Below are 26,629 nucleotides of genomic sequence, written 5' to 3'. Positions count from 1 at the left end.
TCGATTATAAAATACATTAAAACATTAAATTTCATATTACTTCTTAGAAGAAAACTACTCCAAAAATACCTCATATAAGAGGCTGTAAAAAATTTATTAATCATTTTTTGGGACATAAATAGGATGCAATAAAAAAAAAATTTAATAGCCATTACTCTTAGAAATAACTTTTTTAAAAAAGTAACTACTACAAAAATACATCATATAAGAGGCTGTAAAAAATTTATTAAACATTTATTGGGACATAAGTAGAATTCAATAAAAAAAATCATTTCAAAAGCCACTACTCCTAAATTTGTCAGTATAGGTCCACGTTTCAATATAGCCCCCACACGTTCTTAACTCTGCTTGTTTTTGTTTAATTTTAATTTCTTGCGAACTAAAAACAAAGTTAATGATTTTACAATAACTGAAGTTTAAATACTTTTCGTCCGTTTTCATCTCCTTGTCTGCCCTGTATCCCTGTTATTCCCGGGAATTCCCGATGAAAAACTCCACCAATAACTATATCCAGGTCAGCACCCGACCTCCATACAAAATTTCGTGATAATCTGTCCATAATTGCTGCCTGGATATCGATAATAATTTTTGATGGACGGACTGTCACACATCACAAAATCGCTTTACATGGTCGAGATTGAACATGTCACAGAGGCTCTTAAGAAATTACACACAAAATATAAATATAAAAAAGAGTACTCCTAAAGCTCCACGGGTGATCTATGTAGAACTTCTTCGGCATATTAGCAGCATTTTCCGATTCGTCAATAGATAACACTGCTCAAAATAGAAAAAGTTGAATGTTTCAGACGAAGTTGCAGTTGTTTCTAGATGAAATCGGCGAGTTATTTTCAAATCCGGTCCCGGTTTTTCTCCATCAGCTCTTGTTTTTGAGATATAGCTCAAAATCGGTTTTTACAAGTTTAACCCAGACTTTCGTTATTTTCGGATACAAACAAATATTTGTTGTGGGTTTTTGGATATTAATATATTAAAGAGATGTTATACGCTCGAAAAAATCGTTTTTGAAATAGTTATGATGAGTATATATCAAAAAAAATATAGAAAATATAGGACTGACCTTGTAAAAATTGCATATTTTGAGTACTTTAAGCTGTAATTACGTCATCGGGGGAAGTCATAGGATCTTCATATGGTACTCCGGATATTCTTAGGGTGTCTACTATATAATCCAGTATTCAGATATATAATATAAAGTTCATAGCGCCCATGATTCGGCCATGACCTAAAAATCATCAAATATTTGTTTGTATTCGAAAATAACGAAAGTCTGGGTTAAACTCGTAAAACCCGATTTTGAGCTATATCTCAAAAACAAGAGCTGATGGAGAAAAACCGGGACCGGATTTGAAAATAACTCGCCGATTTCATCTAGAAACAACTGCAACATCGGTTGAAACAAAAGTCCTGTTGACCAGTGTAATTAAATAAAAACAACTCAATTCATTGGAGTTTTTATTTGTTAACTTTTTAGTGTTTGTTATTAAAAAATTTGTAAAGATAGCAATCTATTATACTGAATTTTGGGTCCGTATTTAGCTGGTCATCACTGTATGTAATTGTGTGCGTTTTAGTTTTAAGCATGCCTTTTGGTAATTTTCAATACAGGCATATGTTTTAAGCTCAACACAATTGAATTGCAAAACTCCAGATCACTGTATTTGAATTCTGTTGAAAACTTGAAATTCATCAACAACTTTGCCAAAGCTACCTTCACGGACATCAGACCATATTTATATCCTATATTATCAAAAAGAGGAATTAATATTAAATTAATTATTTTTAGTTTATTTTATTGCAAACTAACCTATGCAAGTGCGCAATCCCTTTGTAAAGGGTATAAACGCATACGGATGTTTATTTTCCATGTTACTCGGTAGAAAATTGTCCGGATTGAAGATATCAGCATCGGGACCCCATATATCCTTGCGCCTATGTATGGCAAAAATATTTATATTTAACTGCACTCCTGGGGGTATAACTATTCCGTTTGACAATCGAAGATCTTGAGTATTTTGGCGTCCTACTGCCGGAATTGGCGTCAAAATTCGCATAGATTCATTAATTACCATATCCATATAGGTCATGTCCTGAATATTCGCATTGGTTACTTCGAAATCTTCTCCCGCTGGGAATATAGACAATAGCTCTTCATAAACTCTTTCTTGGTATTCAGGAAACATTGCAAGTAAAATAAGTACATAACCAATTGCATTAGCTGTCGTTTCAAAAGCCTTAAATATTTGATTAATAAGTAACTGTATCAAAAGTGGAAATTCATAACTTTGATATATTACCCCCAAAACAATATGATTTAATTCATCTTCAACATTTTGCATTGTAAAAATATGTTTTTCTAGAACTTCAATGGCCTGATCAATGAAGACGTTTTCGGATCCATTATGACTATCGCGGCTTAACTTATTCCGAATGACCTACATATAAAAAAGATACGAAAAGAAATAATGACAAAATAATGGTAAAACATTTCATATTTACTTTTAGTTATACATTTGCATAAATTAGCATATGTATATGAATGTAGGTATTTAAACTTACATCATTGGTCTGTTCCAGTACTGCAAGAATCTACTAATTTTTACTATTTTTCCCGATAACATAAAGGAAAAAATGTTATCGTAGTATAAATAGTAGCTTCTTGCAGGTTCTGGAACAGAGCACATATAAAAACAATTCTTAAAAAAAACAACTGTCAAAATAATTTTTTTTGTTCAAAAGCATTATAGCAAAACAACAACACATTTTTAATTGCGAAACACGCAATCAATTAGGTAATGACCTTATACATTTATTGGTCTGTTCCAGAACTGCAAGAATCTACTAATTTTTATACCCTCAGCCTTTAGTCTAGAAGGGGTATATACACATTGATACGACCAAAAATATGTCTCATCGAAATAACGGTTTTAGACCCCAAGTATGTTTGGACGAAATTAGTTTCAGACAATTTTGAGTCGATGTAGCTATGTATGTCCGTCCGTCTGTCTGGCTGGTGCGCACGATAACTCTCGAACGGATCAACCGATTCGAACCAAAATTTGGGTATCGTAATATTTTGTCCAAACTTAATTTAAGTTCGAAGATGGATCATATCGGTCCACTCCTTCCGGTACCTCCCCACAGAAAAGTTCAACAATTTTCTGTAAAATGGTGTGAACAATAACTCTCGAAGGTAGCAATCGATTCCAATTCTTCCAGATACAGATCGGGTTCGAATATGGACTATATCGATCCACTCCTTCGGGTACCTCCCACACAAAATTCGGATAAAGTGAAGTTTAAGAGCACTTCTTGGATCGTTTTTAAATTTCTTTCATTAGGTTGTAATTGAGACTCTCTTTACGACGGTACAATTTTTTCCTGTGCCAGTCCATACCTCCTGAGATATAGGCCTAAAAGCTGCATGAAACCCTGACGACACCAACCAAAATATCAGATCCGCAAGATAATTCTCGCATGGAGTTTCTGATTGGTGAAGACATCGTATTATTTCATCCAATCATGTATCACGTTGGAATATGGATTGTATCGGTCCACTCCTTTAAGTACCTCCCACACAAAATTCGAATAAAGTCAAGTTTAAGAGCTCCTCTCGGATAGTTTTTAATTTTTTTCAGTAAGTTTTCCTTGCGGCTTCCTTTACGGCAGTGCAATTTTTTTCTTGCGCAAGTCCATACTTCCTGAGATATTGGCCTAAAAGCTCCAAGAACCCTGATGGTAGCAACCAAAATGGCAAATGCGCAAAATAATTCTCGCATGGAGTTTCTGATCGTATTATTTCATCCAGTCATGTGCCAGGTTGGAATATGGACAATATCGCTCCACCTCTTCGGGTACCACCCACACAAAATTCGGATAAAGTGAAGTTTAAGAGCCTCTCTCACATCGTTTTGACTCATTTTTCAGTAGGTTGTTCTACGGCCTCATTTACAACGGTACAATTTTTTGCAGAGTAAATCAGCACTTCCTAAGATAATGGCCCAAAAGCTCCAAAACCCAGCCGGCACATACTAAAATGGCTATTGTGCAAGATAACTCTAAAACTTATTCAAAAATTTCTTTCAAACTTAGTTTAAAGCAATTTAATATTTCGAGTCCTTTATGAAGAAGTTTGGTTACTAAAAATATTTGGTATGTATATGTCAATTACGGTACATACATATTTTAAAGCAAACTCGTGATACGAAATCAATATATTTTATATACGGCATCATTATTGTGTTTGGTTTGGTTAAGTTTTTTTGTGGACAGTGACTGATACTTTCATACTTGTTACTATTATTTTCGATAACATAAAGGAAAAATGTTGGGTGTTGAGAGGCAAAGGGTTACCATATGCCTCACCTCTCTCTCCATCAAACTGACAATTGCCGCAAGGAAAATTGCCTAATATAAATATGGACTTTGCTATAATGCTTTTGGGCATGGTAAAACAAATAAGGTAAAGTAAATACTACAACAAATACAACTCAACAACAACCACATAGAAGTTTGTTGTTGTTTGCAACGTTATAGTCACCGGTATTAGTAAACAAAACAAGAAAATGTCTATAAATTATTGAAATTTAAAAAACTAATGTTTTTCACACCTCATTGAATATTTTGAAAGACATGAATGAAAATTCGTTACATTTTCAATATGAATGTTTCCGTATAATTCCACTAAATGCAAAATTTCTTGCAGAAAGTAGAATTCTTGCAAAAATGTGCGATGTCGCTAAAAAATCATTGCAAAAAAGAGAAGCTGTTTCAATATTTTTGTTTTGAAATAAAAGAAGCCCATGTTTATTAGGGCTATATTTTTTCAAATTTAACAAAATACCACACACAAACAACAAATGTTGTACCGCCTCTATAAGCGGCGTTACAGTGTGCGGCACATCGTTCCGACTTGGAGGAGGTTACATGTCATCGATATGAACAAGTCTTTATGGGAAATAGTTTTTTTCTGAATGATATATTTTTTCCTTAAAAAATGTATATTCCGAATATACATCAAAAATAGAAATAAATATACAAAAAGTCGTACGGAATTTCACACTAACATTACAGCCCAGTTCAGTCAGCTGGGTATTGCTGTTACCACAGTTCATACAGTTGGACACTAAGCCCACCTGATTGTTATGTTTGTTGTCAAAGACATTATTGTGATTTACAATACAAAGAAGCTCAAATCACAATAATATAAAATCTATTATGTTTGTTGTCAAAAGTTGTTGACAGAACTCTGAATGACCGACCTTCTATAGCCCTTGGCTGTTACCTTTTATTGTTTTACCATGATTCATCGGATTGACTAAGTTTCATTTTGAAAATCAAAACTATTCATCTTTGTGTTTATTTCAGCTTTAGTCCATATTTTGTTGTAATTCAATTGTTTGAATAACAACAAAATATTTTAAAGTGGATATGAAATTGATTAGTTGCGGGCGAAGGGTAGGGAATACTATAGTTTCAGTTGTCACCAAACAACTTCATCAGTTCCCTTTTTCGCCGACTCTGTATCGATAAACAGGTCAATAAAGCCATCTAGCAAATTAAATAAAACGAGAAATTTGCTGTATGGCCCTAAAGCTGTTTACCCTACAATTTGAGTCGAACTAAAGAATTTCATATCCACCACTGTTTATCGATACAGAGTCGGCGAAAAAAGGGAACTGATGAAGTTGTTTGGTGACAACTGAAACTATAGTATTCCCTACCCTTCGCCCGCAACTAATCAATTTCATATCCACTTTAAAATATTTTGTTGTTATTCAAACAATTGAATTACAACAAAATATGGACTAAAGCTGAAATAAACACAAAGATGTAAAATTCTGCAGTCCAACAATAAAAAACGCCAACAATCAAAACTATTTTGATTTTCCTCAATACATAAAATTCACACACACATTCTCATATTTTGAAAAACTTACAAATACTCCAAGTCAGCATTTTTTGAAAATTTTAATCAAATTCGAGACTATTTTGATCCGACAGCACGATTAAAAAGTTGGAATATAAGCTCATTTTCTTTTTATTAGACGAAATAAATTAAAAGAATTTACTTTTTATTCTTTTTGTTTCTTTCCATTGTTTTGTTGTCTTTTCTGCTTTGTTATTTCTTTTAATTATCCCTTAAGTTGCGCGGTGGTTAGTATATTGCTTCTTCATTTCACTTGGCAAAACCTGAACACGTGTTGTGTTTGTCTATACCCTTAATATTATACGTTACATTTATATCAAAGTTTTGTGTAAAGTGTATATGAGAATTATTAACAACTAAACAAAAATAAAACAAAACAATCAGTTTTTAATCACCTATCTGTTCAAAATATGATCAGAAGATACATAATTATAATCACTTTTCAAACACATGCATGACCCGTTTTTGATTAAGCATTTTTCAATCTTCATGAAGATCAAAATGTGACAATAAATAACGAAAAAGTAGTCACATTTGTTGTTGTATTTTAAATTGAACTCTTTTTAATCATTACACGGAGTCCCTTTCGAGTCCCTTTCTAATCATACAAACGACTTAATCAGTTTTTGATCACCAAAAGGACACTAAAAAGACTCCGCAATGTGCTTTTTGAAAAAGCAGTCTTCCAAATGCTAGCGGGGCTACTATCCAGTCAGCATTTTTTGAAAATTATAATCAAATTCGAGTCTTCTTTGATCCGACTGCACGATTAAAAAGTTGGAATATGAGCTCATTTTCTGATCATAAATGACTCGTTTGTCGGGAGGAAAACGTAACCTCAGGCGACTCTTCTAAACAAATCACAAATGAGTCTTCCTCTGCATTAGTTTCGAGTCATTTTTGCCCATTTTCTGATGGTATATAAATTCTTTTTCGAGTCGTATTTCAATCATTTATTGGTGATTTGTCGATTAATTTGGGACTCTTTTTCGAGTATTTTTAGAGTCACGTTTATAACCGTTTATGAGTCTTTAGGGAGTCATTTATGGGTCTTTTTATTAGACGAAATAAATTAAAAGAATTTTCTTTTTATTCTTTTTTGTTTTTTGTTTCTTTCCATTGTTTTGTTGTCTTTTCTGCTTTGTTATTTCTTTTAATTATCCCTTATGTTGCGCGTTGGTTTGTATATTGCTTCTTCATTTCACTTGGCAAAACCTCAACATGTGTTGTGTTTGTCTATACCCTTAATATTATACGTTACATTTATATCAAAGTTTTGTAGAAAGTGTATATGAGAATTATTTACAACAAAACAAAAATAAAACAAAACAATCAGTTTTTAATTACCTATCTGTTCAAAATATGATCAGAAGATCCATAATTATAATCACTTTTCAAACACCTGCATGACCCTTTTTTGATTAAGCATTTTTCAATCATCATGAAGATCAAAATGTGACAATAAATAACGACAAAGTAGTCACATTTTAAACGCTCAATGATTAATTTGTGATTGCTACACATTTGTTGTTGTATTTTAAATTGAACTCTTTTTAATCATTACACGGAGTTCCTTTCGAGTCCCTTTCTGATCATACAAGCGATTTAATCAGTTTTTGATAACCAAAAGGACTCTAAAAAGACTCCGCAATGTGATTTTTGAAAAAGCAATGTTCCAAATGCTAGCTGGGTACATACATTTTTAATAAAATACAAAACTTTGTGTGCAACGCAATGCAATATGGAGTTTTTTTAATATTTATTTCTAAAGGTTCCGGCAAAATCTTTATAGTCACTTTGATTTTTTTGAACATGCGGGTTAGGCAGTTTTGGCGCTGAGGGACTCATTTATCAAGTTTAACATCGACTAGGGATTCTGTAACTCATTTTTGGTTACCGAAAAAAATCAGTAAAATTAAAATGCCTATAATTTCCGTAATCATGCATGGAATTTTTTCTGTAAGTTTGCGACAAAAATTAAATAAGTCGCTAAGTTCTACCAATAGCAAAAGTGAATTATGAATGAAATAAATAAATAAAAATTGATTAGCACTTTTCATTCATAATTTTGAGAAATGGAACGAAGAATATCGACGATCTCCGCGAGCTTGTTTCCCAACACTATTCTTCTATAAGAGAAATTTCTGGTCATTTATGAGATGCCTAATTTGTTTTTTTTTTTTTTTTTTTTTTTTTTTTGGAAAAGCTTATAGATCAGTCAAGATCACCAATATACGTTAACGTGACTGCAACAACCAAATATGTTCTCTTTATTCTCATCTGTCGTGGTTTAACAAAGGAAAGACTCGCTCAGAGAGACAAATGCACAAAATATTCTGAGCACCACCGATATAGATAGACTTGCTAATAGTTTGGCTTATGGAACAAATTTTCTGTATCGGTATGTAAGTAATATTTTGCATTTCGACTCATCGACAGTGCCGCTGAAGTTGTAATAATTTAACTTAAAAATAATGTTTAGTGTGAAGTTTTTTCGGGGCACAAACAAATTGTCTAAATTGTATAAATTATAAAAATTTGTTGAATTACCTCTCTAATAATTTCCTGATTTTCTGTTACACATGAGTTGAACGGTTCAAAAATACCAAATAACCTACGCACCATGTCATTGGCCAACCACGGAGAGAATGCCATTTGAGCTCCATTTTTTATAAGGCTAAATAAAATATATAAAATATATATGTATTTACATAAGGGCGGTTTTAAAAAATCGATGTCGGATTTTTAGTCGGTAATAAAATTGAGCAAATACTTTCTGAAAAGCGAAAAGCACCGCAGGCGAAAGTATTTTTGAAAAAAATCGAACTTCTACTCTTAAATTTATATTCAAATTTCAAAATTATATAAATAAATAAATTCAAAATTTAAAAAAAATCGTTGGGAGTTATGTCCGCAATTCTTTTGGGTGTTCTGTCCGCTTTGCTTCACGGACATATCTCCCAACGAATTTTGTTATCTCCGCAAAGCGCAGCGGACATAACGACTGAAATTATTTTGGGAGTTATGTTCGAGCACCCCCTGTGGCACCTGTTAATATATTCCAATTGTGTTCAAACTATGGCAATCTTAAAACGTAACAATAATAAACACTTTAGAGGGATGTCACCTAAAAAATCCGACATCGATTTTTCCCTTTGAATTAAAATCAGCCAATCGTCAGTAGTAATCTCAGAAACAATAATTTTAAATATTCTGAAAGAGTGTGTTGTAATGTTTTTCAAGATACGAAGCGTGTCAAGAAACATAGCAATAGCAGCTGCTTGACCTCGACCACCCTTTTAATCTGGCAATGGGATAAGTATTTTAAATATTATTTCTTACCACTGATAATTTTTGTGTAGTGTACTATCGCGCCCTTTACTTTCCTCAATTCCCATAGTTGTTCCTAAAATTAAAAAGACAGTTACAAACGGATCGATAAAACAAATCTCTCAAATTCGCCTTGTTTACTCGTTGCCATGAGACAACAGCAATATAGGGACAATGGCAGCAACGCCGAGCGTTGCGCTTCAAAATCAATGGATTTATTCAAGGAAGCATTCAGTACTGCGAAATGTCAAACAATTTTAGCAAATTTTAATAAACGTATAATTTAACAAATTCATAACATTTTTATAATTTAGAGATATTATTTAAAAATTAAATCAAGTTTGACAACTTGTGGTACGATCAGCTGGGCTGATTCGGCTACCTATATGATTGTGTCATGGATTGATTGAAACAAACGCCAAAACGTTTTTTCTGTTTCGGCTTTGACTTACGTAATGTTATTTTCATTGTAAAATTCTGCAATGTAGTTATCACATTCGGACATTCGTCCATTTTGTCGAAAGTTTTTACTAACTTGTTAATTTCTTGGTTGAATATGGGCAGAAAACTAAGTAGTATTTTATGTGAAAATGCAGGATTTAAATTTTTCCTATGGACACTCCATTCTGGATCTGCAAAATACGCCTATATATTCAGTGTTTTTTATTTATTCTTTTAAGTACCTTCTAAAGTGAATAGACCTTCTCCGATACCCTTCTTAAACGGCTTATATAAAACAGACCTTTTTATGCAATGAGGGGACGTCAATACATCTCGAACAGCATCCAGATCAGTGATAAGTAAAAACGGATAATGGAGCAACCAAGAGTACATTATAGGTCCAAATTTTTCATTGTATGAGTTGATGACATATAGTGGATCTGAAAGAATAAAATTATTGTTTCTAATTGAGTTATAAATGTAAAATTTTTACTTGGTAATTAAACTTGATTGAACAAAAGTTTTGAGTATTGAATATAATAAATTAAATCCAATTAGAGTACATATTTTGTGATTTTTCCGGAAAAGGTCAGGGCTGTAATCTTGTATGTTGCCAACAGGGTTTGAGAATGTCCGTTTATCCGGAAATGAAAATCCTTATTCCCGGTCACCCGGGAATATTGGTAATTGAATTGGTGCCGCATAAACGAGGCAGGGAGGGCGATGTCTACCCCTAATATTCATAGTTGTATCATTTAGTTACCTACAAGGAACAATAATGCTACATTACGGCAAAAGTACCGGTTAATCTTATAGCTGTTCCACGATATCATAAAGTGGGGTACACACGATCCGGGGCCTAATTATGAGATTCGATTCGATCGAGGATTTACCCGTGAATAAAATGTCGACACAGAAAAATATTGGTATGATGGAACTCGATCGAGAAGGAAAAATCGTTGTTATCGATAATTTCGAAAAATAACCGGTAATCTACCATATTTTATCAATAGCACTCATAAAGTTAGACACCAAAAATAAATATTTATCTTTAAACGAAAATTATGAATGAAAAGTATTGAATATCTGTTGAATTGTTTGAATAATACATTGAACAATAATTTCGGATTGAGGTCGTGCTACGAAAATGTACGAAATTATTTATTTTTGCAAAATCTTTTTGACATTGTTATAACTGATTGCTGATGCATCTACCTTAATAAATGCATGTTAGTTTGCACGCTATTGTTGGTGGCGCACTTGTATGTAGGCGGCGCAATTGTGTAAGGAATGAGCAAAACACAAAGAATAGAGAAACCGAGAAACCCACCAATCTGTCTCTGGTTTTTTTTTAAATAATAACATATTTTTGATTTTTGTTACTTATTGTTGATTGTAGTCATTGTTAAACTTGTATTTTACCCAACACAACATTTGCGTTTTTTTAATTAATATATTTAAAAAAAAAATCCCTACAAAATAAAGACTATTTAAACTATGTTTTAGTTTTTACAAAATTGCAAACGTTTTCAACTTATTTGTTCTTTAAACGTCCGTAAACATCAGTTTTGGATAATTGATGCCCATATTTCTTATTGGTCTAATTTTATTATTTTTCATTAAAACGACTGCAAATAATTTGTTTCACATTTTTTTGCTGCTATTATGTAAAAAATTGTTTCAGTTTTTTTTAATAAATAAAATTTTGTTACACAAAACGACAGCAAACATCCTTTTATTTGTTTATGATAGCTAATTTCCTGCGAACAAAGTCTCGCAAATATTTGTTCGATTATTCGATAATTTTACTCGATATCGAATGTCATCATACGAAATTTGAGTACTCGCATCGAAACAACTCGATACCAAATGTCGTAATTAGGCCCCAGTTTTGACTGTCAGTTTTGCTCAAATAATCGGTTGCTTGCCAGTGTGGCCGTTCACTTTTGTCAATCATCAGGCAACCACAAAATATTTTGTGGTTGCGTGACGGTTGGACAATTATCGATAATTCCGAAAAATCGATAGTCAAAACTGATCGTGTGTATTCCGCTTCAAATATGTGTTTCCCACAACCATCCCAACAAAGGCTGCCCGTTTCGAACATAGAACAAACCATTAATAATGCAGTTTTACATGACTTTGCTTACAAGACTACAACCATTGCACGCATGGTAAAGTTACACAGGCGACGAATTCAAAACCTTAGTCTTTTATTAATGTCAAAAGTTATAGTAGCGAAAAAAAAATCACAAGCAAAATGATGTAAAACTGAACAATTATTTTCCTTTCGTTTATGAAGAAGACTAAATACCAAATTCCAGCAATTTCGGTAAAACAATGTGGCTAACCTTCAAAATACCGAAATTGGGGAGGTACCGTTCTATGGACACTATATGATGGCGTGGTCCTGCATTCGGGGAGAAAGTTGTATACGACCAACGAAGACTAAATACCAAATTTATACCATTTCGGTGGAAGCCACAACCTTTAAAATACAGAAAATCGGGAAGTACACCTTTATGGGGGATATGTGAAGGCGTAAACTTATACCTACAAATTTCAAGTGGAATGTTCTGCACCCCCAAGGAAAACTAAATACCAAATTTCAGCCATTTCCGTGGAATGTTGAGGCCACAACCTTCAAAATACCGAAAACTGGGATGTACCGTTCTATGGAAGCTATATGAAGGCGTGGACTAGACCGACAAATTTAAAGGGGAAAGTTGAATACCCCCAATGAAGAATACCAAAATTCTGCAATTTCGGTGGAATATTGAAGCCACAACCTTCAAAATGCCAAAATTCGGGAGGTACACTTCTATGGGGGCAATATGAAGGCGTGGACCTATACCTACAAATGTCAGGTGGAAAGTTTTGCACACCAACGAAGACTAAATACCAAATTTCAGCCATTTCCGTGGAATATTGAGGCCAAAACTTTCAAAATACCGAAAACTGGGATGTGCCGTTCTATGGGGGCTATATGTAGGCGTGGACCTATACCGACAAATTTATTATGGAGAGGTTTATACCCCAAATGAAGACTAAATAACAAATTTCAGCCATTTCGGTGGAATATTGAGGCCACAACCTTCAAAATACATCCAATCGGGAGGTAACGTGCTATGGGGGATATATGAAGTCGTGGACCTATACTGACAGATTTCATACGGAAAGTTGTATACCCCAAATGAAGACTAAATACAAATTGCAGCCATTGAGGCCAAAATACTGAAAACTGGGATGTGCAGATCTAAGGGGGCTATAAGAAGGCGTGGACCTATACCGACAAATTTCATATGGAAAATTTTATACCCAAAATGAAGACTAAGTACCAAATTTCCGTCATTTCGGTGCGATATTGAGTCCACAACCTTCAAACTACCGATCGGCAGGTGGGGGTTTATAAGGGATAGTTGAAGACGTGGACCTATACCGACAAATTTCATATGGAAAATTTTATACCCAAAATGAAGACTAAGTACTAAATTTCCGTCATTTCGGTGGGATATTGAGTCCACAACCTTCAAACTACCGAAAATCGGCAGGTGGGGGTTTATAAGGGATATTTGAAGACGTGGACCTATACCGACAAACTTCAGATGGAAAAATTTTATGCACCCAACGAAGTCTAAATATTAAATTTCAACCATTTCGGTGGAATATTGAGGCCACAACCTTCAAAACACCGAAAATCGGGATATACCGTCCTATGGGGGCTATATGCAGGCGTGGACCTATAGCGGTAAAGCTCAGATGAAAAGTTTTATACCCCCAGAAGAACAAATATCAAATTTCAGCCATTTAGGTGGGTTATTGGGGCCACAACATTCAAAATTCCGAAAATCGGGACGTACCGTTCTATGGGGGCGTGGACCTATACCGGCAAATTTCAAGTGAACAGTTTAATATCCTCAACGAGGATAATAAACCAAATTTAAGCCATTTCTGTGGGATATTGAGGCCACAAACTTCAAAATACCGAAAATCGGTATGTACCGTTCTATGGGGGCTATATGAAGGCGTGGACCTATACCGACAAAATTCAGGTGGAAAGCTTTATACATACATACATATGTTCCCACAACATCCCCGAAGGAACAAGGGAGACTTCTCTCTTATCAATGAGTGCACGCCGATTCATATTGGCCTACTGTTTATTGCCGAGTCCGAACGGTGTGTCCTAAGACACAACTTGTAGAGAAGTTTTTCATGGCTGAAATACTCAGGAAATGTCGCCAGCATTACTGATGGGGAATTTTGCCACCGTTGATGTTGCTTGGCCTGTGATTCGAACCGCAGACCTTTTGAGTGCAAGGCGGACGGTGTGTCCTAAGACACAACTTGTAGAGAAGTTTTTCATGGCTGAAATACTCAGGAAATGTCGCCAGCATTACTGATGGGGAATTTTGCCACCGTTGATGTTGCTTGGCCTGTGATTCGAACCGCAGACCTTTTGAGTGCAAGGCGGACGTGCTAACCATTGCACCACGGTGGCCCCAAAGCTTTATACCCCCAACTAAATAAAAAATGCCAGCCTTTTCGGTATGATATTGAGGCTACAACATGTACACTGCCGAAAATAGGGAGGTACCGTTCTATGGGGGCTATATCAAAACGTGGACGTGGACATAGGCCATTTTCAATACCGAACGTCCTAGGCGTAACAGAAACTTCTTTACCAAATTACAAAGCTCTATCTTCAAGGGGTCTCCGGCGAATATTTCGATGTGTTACAAACGGAGTGACAAATTTAATTATACCCTCCATATTATGGTGGAATGTATAAAAATTGTATTGGCAAATTTTAAATAATTTAGAACAAATAGTAATTAATCGAATACAAGCACCTACCGATAAAAAAAAAATTCCATTAAAGAAATTTAAAAAAATTATGAGTATTTCTTTGTATATAGTTTTACAGAATTCTACTTTTCAAGGCGCGATAACTCTGCAACCGTTAGTAAAAAACCGGAAAATATACTGAAATATTTTGCTAAGGAGCAGCATCAACACAGCAAACAATACAAGAAATCAAAAACCACATATTGTAAAAGTGTCCGAATTCACTCAGAAATTCCCATAGATAGAGGTCCATCAAAAAATGTCATTAGAAAGTAAAATGTCGGAAATTTGTTTTTTTAATACCATGAGAAACATTGCAAGGAAGCCAACATCAAATTTAGGAACATTAAGATCTGCGTTTACTCCACATAAAACAAATCTGTCTTAACTAGGACGGAATAACAAGCTCAGACATGCTGGATTATTTTTTTAAGTATTGCCTCAGAAATTTGACATATTGCGAAATTTTCATTTCGCTAAAAGGAATTTTCCACACTCAAACATTCAGTTCGATTTTTTAAGTTTTTAACAGTTGATATTTGTCACAAAAATTCATGAATTGTGGGTGGTTATACAAACTTCAATTTCCACAAAAACGAAATTATTGAGGTTAACCAAATGTTGGTAACACAAAACTACACCCTCTTTTCACTCTACATACCTATTTTTCCTATTAAATTTAAAGCTTCGCCAATTAAGGGATATCCAATGGGCCCGGGTAGTTTAAACATCAAATAATAATACCTTCGGCGAGACCACAGCCAATATAGCCACACACAAATGATTCCAAAAATTGGCCAATATAACATTTTCCGACAGAAACCAAACCAACCGAAATGATGCGCGTTACTATTATCTTTACATAAAGCTTGTATAGAATTTCAATTTTTTATACACATTATGAGATTGTTTTTGCTACTAATTATAATCATAAGTAATTAGATAATTAGTAATTACTTGATAATGAGATGTAGTTTATAAATGTTTTAAAACACGTTGCTCTAGTTAATTTGAACTGGAAAAATTATAATTACAAATTAATGACTGATTTAACTTTGACCCAAAATGGTCTTATATACTTCCATATTTCAATTGGGTAGTTAACCTGTAAGCGAAAACTGTAGCAGCTGAATCTAAAACGTGACGCCTAGGCGATAGTTGTAGTAACTTAATTCGTTTGGAAATGAATTTTAGAAGTTAAGTAACGAAAGCTCGTCTAATACGGTATTCCTAACAGTGTAAATGAAAGTCACTTTTTTGAGATTTATATTAGCATTGTTCCAGAACTAAAAAGTTTTTAAAATTTTTACCACTTTTTTGAGCCTGTAAAAAATAGTAACGAGATTTCCGGCTTCTAATTAGCTGGTAAACCGACTTTGACATTTGTTCCAGTTTTTTCTACTTTTTTCATTTTCCCGTTCCCGTACGTTTTGAATAAAGTTGTAGTGTATCTCATTTTTCACATTTCGCTCTTTTACTATTTTTACCATTAAAAAAGTACGGGAACACACATATTGATGCTGCTTCTCAGCAAAACATTTTACTACATTTTCAGATTTTGGCTAATAGCACTTTGAAAAAGTTGAAATCTAGAAAAATTATATGCTGTTGTTTTATAATCAGCTACATTATAAAATAGAAAAGAAATTTTAGCGAATTAAAAATTATCAACAATTTCCCTCAATGTTTGTATTTTTCCATTTTCTTGAAATTTGTTTGTATAAAACTACGTTACAAAAATGTTTAGACCCATTTGGTAGTGGGATTCGAATAAATAAATTTTTCAATATTTGCCAAGACATTTTTTTTCTATATACCACCACCATCGATTTCACTAAGAATTCACCAAATACAGTCGAACTTCTGTACAACGAAGTTGTTTTTGGAGCACAACTGGAAATTCTCACACAAAATAATATCTCTATAACGATTTTTTATAACGTACTAATTCATCGGTCAATTGCAATTGCAACGATATAGAGAAGTTCCACCGAATATTTTAGAATCATTGTTAATTTATACCAAAAGTAGGTACTCCTGATTTCTACATTCACTTTTTCACCTATTATTTTTGGAATCAAACACGCCTTTTGCAAATATATACGGGAGCTATATCCAAATCTGAATCCAACCTCAAATACCTTGAAATTTTCCAAATTTCATCAAGATTGGACCGAATTTGCCATTTTGTTTCAACATATACCGAAATCTGACCCGATTTTCACCAAAGGCAATAGCGTTAAAAAATTATATTCTAAAAAAAAAAATATATATATATATATATATATATACATGGCTAAAAAATTATATTCTCAAATTTTTCAGCAGAATCGGACAATAAATGCGACATGTACGTCGCAAACGGACGGACGGACGGATATGCATAAATCAACTCAGAAAATGATTCTATACATCCCTAGAAAGAACTATGGGTCTATCTCTTTTGTATGTTACATACAAATGCACAAAGACATAATATCTCTTATAGTAAAAAAAAACAAAAACAGTTAACGTATTGTGAATTGCGAGTGATGTCTTGTAAACGGGTTAATTCAGGTACGTAACCATAGAATGTAAACATACTTTCAGTTATTGTCAATATACAAATTTTCGTCTATTATGAAAATTTTAAGTGCCGCAGAAGTGACTTCTTAGGCAAAGAAATGACAAATTCACATTGAAATGCTTGCTGGTTAAGCTGACATCAATTTTCAATTCTATAATGACATAAGAATAAAGTATTTAAAATCATATAGGAAATGTTTACACGCGCTAGACAGTTGGGGAACAGACACATTAAGTATTGTTTACATCAGCGGCCAGAAATTGTTGTTTATTTGACGTGAAATCTGTATAGCTACACTGTGTGCCACGAAATAATTAACCATATTCTGACACCACAGCGTAATAGAAGATGAAAAATAAGAAGTACATGTCCCGGCGTTTTTCTCTGTTACTCAGAATTCCGCGGTTATGGCCCCCAAAGGCCTGAAGCCTTGATGTTAAAAAGGATCATTTTGTCAGGCTCATATCTTCTAAACCGCTAAGAATTTTGGTTTACTCGTGGATGCAAAGTTGTAGCTCTCGTCTTAAAATTTGACCTTAACATTTTTGACCTTGAAGATAAGGTTTAAGACGAGAGCCACAACTTTGCTTCCACGAGTAACCCAAAATTCTTAGCGATTTAGAAGATATCAGCCTTATAAAATTATCCTCTTTGACATCAAGGCCTCGTGTTTTTGGGGGCCCATAACCGCTAAATTCGAAGTAACAGGGAAAAACGCCGGGACATTTCGGAAAAATTGGGAGGTACCGTTATATGGCAGCTATATCCGAACATGGACCTATGTTGACAATTTTTGATGGAAAGGTGTTGTGACCACTAAGAACTTCAAATGTCAAATTACTGCTAGTTCGATTTAATATTGTAGCTAAAATCATCAAATTACTGAAAATCGGGAGGTACCGTTATATGTGGGCTTTATCAATACATCGACCTTTTTGAAAATTTTTGGTGGAGGAATTTTAAATGTCAAATGTCAAATTACAGATAATTCGGTTAAAACTTGTTGGTAAAATTCTCAAAATACCGAAAATCGGGAGGTACCGTTATATGGGGCTATACCAAAACATGGACCTATGTTCATAATTTTTTCGAATATAAGTTTTTTGGTCACTAAGAACCCTAAATATCAAATTATAGCTAATTCGGACTAGGAATGTGACTTAAAACGTCAAAATACCTGAAATCAGGCGGTAACGTTATATGGGGGCTATTCCAAAACTTGACCTATGTCCACTAGTTATATAAGTTTATTGACATTTAAGAACCCTAAATGTCAATTTATAGCTAAATCGGTCTGAAAATGTAACTAAAAACGTCAAAATGCCGTAAATCGGGGGTACCGTTATATGGAGTTTATTTACACTTAAGAACCCTAAATGTCATTTTATAGCTAAATCGGTCTGAAATGTAGCTAAAAACGTCAAAATACCGTAAATCGAGGGGCACCGTTATATGGGGGCTATACCAAAACGTGGACCTATGTCCTCAAGTTTTGTTATATAAGTTTATTGACATTTAAGAACCCTAAATGTCAAATTATAGCCACATCGGTCTGAAAATGTAGCTAAAAACATCAAAATACCGTAAATCGTGGGGTACCGTTATATGGGGGCTATACCAAAACGTGGACCGATATAGCCCATCATCGAACTTGAGCTGCCAGCAAACAAAAGACGCATTTTCCCAAAATTTCAGAGAATTTTGATGGAGAGGTGTGGTGACCACTAAGAACTTCAAATGTCAAATGTTCAAATTACGGCTAATTCGGTTAAAACTTGTAGGTAAAAATCACAAAATACCGAAAATCGGGAGGTACCGTTATATGGTGCTATACCAAAACATGTACCTACATCCATATGTTCATAATTTTTTCGAATATAAGTTTTTTGGTCACTAAGAACCCTAAATATCAAATTATAGCTAATTCGGTCTATAAATGTGACTTAAAACGTCAAAATACCTGAAATCGGGCGGTAACGTTATATGGGGGCTATTCCAAAACATGGACCTATGCCCACTAGTTTTGTTATATAAGTTTATTGACACTTAAGAACCCTAAATGTCAATTTATAGCCAAATCGGTCTGAAAATGTCGCTAAAAACGTCAAAATACCGTAAATCGGGGGTACCGTTATATGGGGGCTATACCAAAATGTGGACCTATCTCCACAAGTTTTCTTATATAAGTTTATTGACACTTAAGAACCCTAAATGTCAAATTATAGCTAAATTTGTCTGAAAATGTAGCTAAAAACGTCAAAATACCGTAAATCGGGGGGTACCGTTATATGGGGGCTATACCAAAACGTGGGCCGATATAGCCCATCATCGAACTTGACCTGCCTGCAAACAAAAGACGCATTTTCCCAAAATTTCAGCGTCCTATCTCCATTTTTTTGGATGCTAGAGTGATTACCACAGACGGACGGACGGACGGACGTGCACAGATCGACTCAGAATTTTACCCTGATCAAGACTATATATACTTTATAGGGTCGCAAATGAGTATTTCAATGCGTTACAAACGGAAAATCAAACTTAATATACCCTCCATACTATGGTGGAGGGTATAAAAAGAGAACTTAAAATTGTTGAATATTATTTCAATTCGATAATAGGTTAATAGCTACTTGCTTCGGATAAGTGATTTCATAAAAGAACATGTATGGGTGTTGTATCAGTGTTTGCTCCCGACACTTTGTCTGATAAGATAGTGGACATCGCCATAAAAACAATTAAAACTAATTCGACTTTATACTAGCTTAAAATTAAATAATGAAAAGAAGCTAGCCCCTATTAGAGCCAGGAGTTGTAAAAGAGTAAAAATCGGCTGCAAGCGAAGATGTTGGATTAAAATCATTCGGAACATTTTCCCTTATTATACCAACAGGTGACAGATAATTCATATATGACCAGCCAAATTCACATTGATGGTTGTAAATGTCTTTAGCCAACGTATTTTCGTGATTGGGCAAGCTATCAACAAACTTTCTTAGTGTGTTAAGTGCATATAAACCAATAGCAATAATGGAAGATTCAGAATATATGTGACAATTCGAATATCTTTTAGTGGGGTTCTGGAAATTCTTATTCACACACTGTCTGAGTACCTGTCTTTCTCAAATTTTAAGCTCTCGAACAACCGAAGGAGAAATGCTAAACCATATAGGCAATGCATACAATAAAATAGATCTTATGCAGGTTTTGTAAATTAAGAGCTTTATCTTAATAGATGTTGATTTATTACACAAAACGCAAGCCAAAGCTCTTTTTGCTTTATTTGCTACGAAGTTAAATTCTGGCGTGTTCATTAAATTTAAATATTTTATTGAAATGAACTTCCAGATATTTAAAACTGTTCTTAAATGGAATTTCATTTACATTTAAAAACAGTTTCAAGAACTTACTTTCAGGTACGACAGATCTAGCACATTTTCCCGAAGCATTTCTGAGACACAAAGCTTCGCATTTTACAATATTTACCTTAATTCCCCAGGAAGAATAGTAGTCATTAACTATCGAAAGATGGTTTTGGACTTTAGATGCAGCAACTATGGGAGATTCGGCATGCGCATATAACAAAGAATCATCTGCGTATAAAATACTTCTGGAATCATCACAGATATGTAGGAAGTCATGAATAATAATGGTGTACAAACATGGAGCCAAGATCAAACCTTGTGTACAGAGCTTCACCCCCTTCACACCTCTACCTATAAACTCATTTTCATGTTAATGAAAATTTGCATAGTCTGACATAGGAGTAAACTAAATTGACAGAATTTATAAGGATCAAGCGTGATCTGCGTGTCGCCTCCTAAACTGCGAGACTGGTAAGTCATCGGCTCCTGCGACCTTATTATTCTTCAGCCTGTTTACAGCTGTCTGTGTCTCATGTTGGCTTGGCGGTATACACTCAATACCATCTTCTGGGATGGATCTGTGGAATATTCGTCATCTTCGTTACTACTGGATACAAATAGTTTAAAAAATGGTCTTGCCATAACCGGAGCACACCATCTGTATCTGTTACCAGATTTTCCTGCTTGTCTCTACCAAAACCATCAGTTTGCTGTTTTACTCTTTGGTAGAATTTTCGGACTTCATTCAGGCTACACCTTGATTTTTTCGCCCTTCCGCTTTTCCATTCACCTCTTTATCCTGCGAAAAAGACATTTTATTTTCTCCTTATCTCTTATCCTTATCTCTCGATACCGCTCTCGTGGCTACGAGTTGCTACTGATTTTAATAATAATAATAATAATAATAATAATAATAATAATAATAATAATAATAATAATAATAATAATAATAATAATAATAATAATAATAATAATAATAATAATAATAATAATAATAATAATAATAATAATAATAATAATAATAATAATAATAATAATAATAATAATAATAATAATAATAATAATAATAATAATAATAATAATAATAATAATAATAATAATAATAATAATAATAATAATAATAATAATAATAATAATAATAATAATAATAATAATAATAATAATAATAATAATAATAATAATAATAATAATAATAATAATAATAATAATAATAATAATAATAATAATAATAATAATAATAATAATAATAATAATAATTGTTCCACAAATATCCCATAAGGGACAAGGGAGACTTCTCTCATATGAATGAGTGCACCCCGATTCATATTAGCTCAATGATATGGGACCTACAGTTTATCGCCGAGTCCGAACGGCGTGTCTAAGACACCACTTTTGTAGAAATACTCAGGAAATGTCGCCAACATTACTGAGGGGTGTTTTGCCACCGTTGAAACGTGTTTTGATGTTGCCTGGCCGGGGAATCGAACCCACGACCTTATGTGTGCAAACCATTGCACCACGGTGGCTGATTTTAGTGTAGCCCTATATGCAGTATTCTTCTCTTCGGTAGCAACACGACACTCCTGGTCATACCATGGATTCTTTGGTAGAGGTCTCTGGTATCCAAGAATGGATTTAGCGGTTGTTTGCAGGGAGTGGGCAATACTTTACCATTGTGCTGATATGGTATCGGGACGAGGGGTGCTTTGATTAAGCAATTGGGCCAGTTGAGTGTAACATATAATGTTCCACAAACATCCCAGGAGGGGCAAGGGAGACTTCTCTCATATCAATGAGTGCACCCCGATTCATATTAGCTTAATGATCTGGGATCTACTGTTTATCGCCGAGTCCGAACAGCGTGTCTTATGACACCACTTGTAGAGAAGTATTACATGGCTGAAATACACAGGAAATGTCGCCAACATTACTGAGGGGTATTTTGCCACCGTTGGTAATTTGATGTTGCCTGGCCTGGGAATCGAACCGCAGACCTTCTGAGTGCAAGGCGGGTGCGCATACCATTGCACCACGGTGGCACCCAAGTGAGTGGAATATGCTGTGGCTATTTGTTGTGATTGCAGCTTACCGATGTCCAACTTCGGTGTTGTGTCTATTCGTACTTTATTTGCTACGTTTAGACGGGTACGTATATTTGCTGCAACATGGTAGAGATCTGAGTCGATGTTTGCCCCTCGGAACGATCGTAAACACTCGATGAATGTCTTCCTTCCATTAAATCACAACGTGATCAATTTGGTTTCTTGTTTTCTGATCTGTGGTGCGATTCTCTAACTCATTGTTTGAGTTTCCGGCAAAAATCGGTAAAATTAAAACGCAAAATTATGAATGAAAAGTTCAAATAAAATTTGACAACCCTCTTGCTATCGGTAGAACTTTACGACAGCTTCTTATTCGTCGCTACCTTGCCGAAAAACATTGGTAGTTAGCGAAATTATAAGCATTTTAATTTTACCGACAAATGTCGGTAACTCAAAAAATTAGTTAGAGAATCGCACTACGGGTGACAGACAGGTGCCCTTCAGGGCAATCATGGTGCGCATCAACTGATTTTAACTAATTCGCGAATAATAGGTTTTTTAATTTTCATATTCTTTGAATGATTGTAATTTCAATATTGCTCTTAATTTCCTATCCTTATAAGTTATCACAGTAAACAACTAAGCTTTCACGATGGTAAATCATATTTCTTGATTAAGTTTTACCAGTACACATTATCACAAAAGTTCAAAAATGTTCGGGAAAATTGTGCGCACGATAACTCTTGAAGGGAAGGACCGATTTGGTCCATACTTTACGCATCCAGATATAGATTAGGTTTGAATATATATTTGCCCATTCCTTCGGGTACGTCCCACACAAAATTTCGTATAAGTTCACTTTAAGACCTGCTCTTGACTAACTTTGATTTCTGTTGAAGCAACTTGCAATCGCTGTCTCAATTACAACGTTAAAGGTATTCTCAGGTATTCTTCTTGGGAAAAAACACTACGGCACCATATGTAGTAGCTGGAGAGCACAATAACTCTCGAACTGATAAACCGATTTGGTCAAAAATTTGGCCTTCGTCATATTTTGTCCAAACTTAGTTTAAATTCTAAAATGGCCCATATCGGTCTTCTCCTTAGGATACCTCCTCCACAAAAGTTCAACATTTGTGCCCAAGTGCAGTTAAGGGTCTGTTCGGAGATCCTTTGGAAATTTATACCGACGATGTTCTTTGTGGTCTTGTTTACAGCCATATTATGTTTTCCTGGCATACTGGTCCAACAGGTAGGTGTACGATAACCCACTGAAATGACTAGTGGGCTCGATATCTATCGAAAAGATATGACTCTCAAAATAAGATCCACTTCCGTAATGTCGGTCCATTCCTTCCTCCGCAAAACTTTTGAACTTTAATCCTAATCCACATTTTATTCGGCAAGTTCAAATGTAAAAAAAGTGCCACAAAATTCTGAAAATACCCTAAATACATTCGAGCTGTCCGTAGATGAAAGTTCCAATTCACATAGGCTGAGGGTATATCTCTGTCGGCAAAGCCGACTGATACTCTTTTACTTGTTTCTTTAATCAATAAATAAACTAAATGCCCCAAAAATTTTGTACCCATGCTTTGAAATAAACCTAGCAACGACACACACAAAGACAGCACATTGTTGTAGCGGAAAATCTTTCTATGCCAACATTCCGCAGTCCTTTACTCGCGAGCAAGCAAAGAGAGCTTCTCTCTCCACTCACTAATTGAAAAACAATGCACTAACAACAGTGTTTGCTCAAATTGTTGTTGTTGTGTGTCGTTTGCTGCTCTATGCCGTAAAAAGCTTTTTTCTCACGCTCTTGAGAGCGAGAACATGTTACAAACGTTGAAAACCATTATAGCAAAAACTATTGCTTTAAAACTTAAACAAATTTTTATTGAATTATTTGTTTGAAATCGTTTATCGGTCGCTAACATTTTCAAGTTCGATATTTTATCGACATTCAACAAAAATATGGTGATAAAGCTGTTAATCAAAATGTTTAGGGAGTCGTTTTCTTCTGTACACTTACTTAAAAAGCGAACTATACGGTCTTAATATAAAAAACATTAAGAAATATATGGCAATAATATCTTTCAAAATAAAAAATGACGAAATTAAACGAGTAAGGAACTTTAAATAACTTGGGGTCTTTATAAATGACCAATGGGATGCCTCGAAACACAGAAAAAAAAATTGTAGCCATTTGATAAAGAAATTCAAAGATTCAACCAAAAATTTATCGATTTTCCGGCAATAAAAAAAATTGTCATATTGACAAAATTCGATAAAATTTTGTGATCACAAAGTAAAAATACATGTTGATAAAATAAAATTGTAATATTGATTAAAATATTTATCGATTTTTTTTATTTTGAACTGATAAAACATTTCACATATTGACAAAAATATTTATCAAAATATTCCACATTTTGCTTGATAAAAACAAAATATTTTCTTGATTAAAAAAATTGTTGAATGCATTTTTTCCAATCAATAAAAAAAATATTCATATTTACAATTATTTTGTTGTTTTTTTGTTAAATACAAACCCAAAAGCCACAAAAAAGATACATACACACATTTATAAATGGTCGTGGTTATTTATTTATTTGAAATGCCAAGTACAAAAGCAACACCAGACGCATAGGTACATAAAAAATAACAGATGAAAGAAAGAAAAACGGAATGGAATAATTAATAATAGAAGTACATAATTATTTAGTGCCACACATTAATTTTAATATAAGAAAACAAATAAATCACTTTTAAATATAAAATACAGGGAACATCATTGAACGTTGTGAAATAAAACACATTCTTCTGCCACATTGAAAATCATCAGAGGAAAATGGGTATCTGTAATGTGAGAAATAGTACATCCATATAGGTATATTTCAAATATATAAAATGTTTTGATGTTATTACCAATATCACATGCGGTTGCTTCTTTGTCCAATAAAATATTCTTATTATCCTTTTTCATATTCGTGAATTCAATTATAAAATGTATTGGGCATTTAATTTACTTGAACACACCTTTACTTTAAGAAAACACACAAACATTGATTTATTTCTGCAATACAGATCCACACAGAACGACTGCATTAAAGAGACTGCCAAAAATACCAAACTGACGGTTAAAAAATGTTATCTGCCTTTCTTAACCACAAGCAGAACAAAACATGAGAACTCGTCCCGTTGTTTTCTTTCCCTCTTCGTTTGTTAGGTTCATAAAAATCAGCAACAAAAAACAGTAACAAACTTACATACAAGCCTTCACCCGAGCACAAATAAATAAACAAGCCAAATGCCACACAAACGCTCCATCCCTTCATTCCGCAAAAATTCCATGACCATGCTATGAAATGTACATAGCAACGACACTCACATCTCAAGAAAAAAAAAGCACAGCACATTGTTGTAGCGCTCTCTTTATGCCAAAAAAATGTTCTTTCTCTCGCTCTTGAGAGCGAGAACATGCGACAAACGTTGAAAACCATTTTAACTACAGAAATTTATTAATAACCATAAACAAATTTCAATAAATTATTTGTTTAAAATCGTTTATTGATCGCTTTTTAGTAAAATTTTCATGTTTGATAAACATTTTCCTTATATATTCGTAATATTTTATCGCCATTCGACAAAAATATGGTGATAAAGCTTTTAATCAAAATTTTCTGGGTTGCTTTTTTTTCTGTGAAGAGATGAATTGACGAATAGAAGTAGCCAGGCAATCCTTTTTCAAGTATCGTAAAATATTTACAAGCCATGACGTTAACATTTCAACAAAAATGCGATTCTTATTAATTTTCTCGTTTAGAGTTGAGCTTAATGACCGATGATTTGTGCAAGTGAAAAGAAGAGCCGACGATTCGAACCCACACAACCACCAATTTATGTGACTAGTTTCGATGTTAGTTCTGCAACTCATCAGACATATCGGCTGTGGGAGTGGCTTCTCTGTCATCGAACTTTCTTCTTTCAAATGCAACGTTTTTTTGTTCGTTCAACCTTTATGGCTTCCATGACAAACGCTTTTTAGCGTAGTCTTGGGAAGTTATAAGTTTGGCTCTGAACGCTAACA

At 34.0% G+C, this 26,629-nt stretch overlaps 1 protein-coding gene across 1 annotated transcript; it reads right to left on the bottom strand.

The window, feature by feature from the left end:
- Positions 1-1,459: 1,459 nt before the first annotated feature.
- Positions 1,460-15,464, bottom strand: LOC141406417 (probable cytochrome P450 313a4). The gene is made up of 8 exons (XM_073991779.1): positions 15,231-15,464; positions 9,964-10,161; positions 9,733-9,912; positions 9,293-9,356; positions 8,501-8,627; positions 2,319-2,456; positions 1,829-2,255; positions 1,460-1,761 (listed from the first exon to the last, which is right to left on the bottom strand). Exons 1-8 carry the CDS (start codon positions 15,376-15,378, stop codon positions 1,598-1,600), a joined length of 1,446 nt encoding a protein of 481 aa, XP_073847880.1. The 5' UTR covers positions 15,379-15,464; the 3' UTR covers positions 1,460-1,597.
- Between the last annotated feature and the right edge of the window lie 11,165 nt (positions 15,465-26,629).

The sequence above is a fragment of the Musca autumnalis genome, unplaced genomic scaffold (assembly GCF_047663935.1).
Source record: "Musca autumnalis isolate F117 unplaced genomic scaffold, ASM4766393v1 scaffold_1, whole genome shotgun sequence".
In the NCBI taxonomy this organism is placed as follows: Eukaryota; Metazoa; Arthropoda; class Insecta; order Diptera; family Muscidae; genus Musca; species Musca autumnalis.
This window is presented reverse-complemented; position numbering and strand designations above follow the sequence as displayed.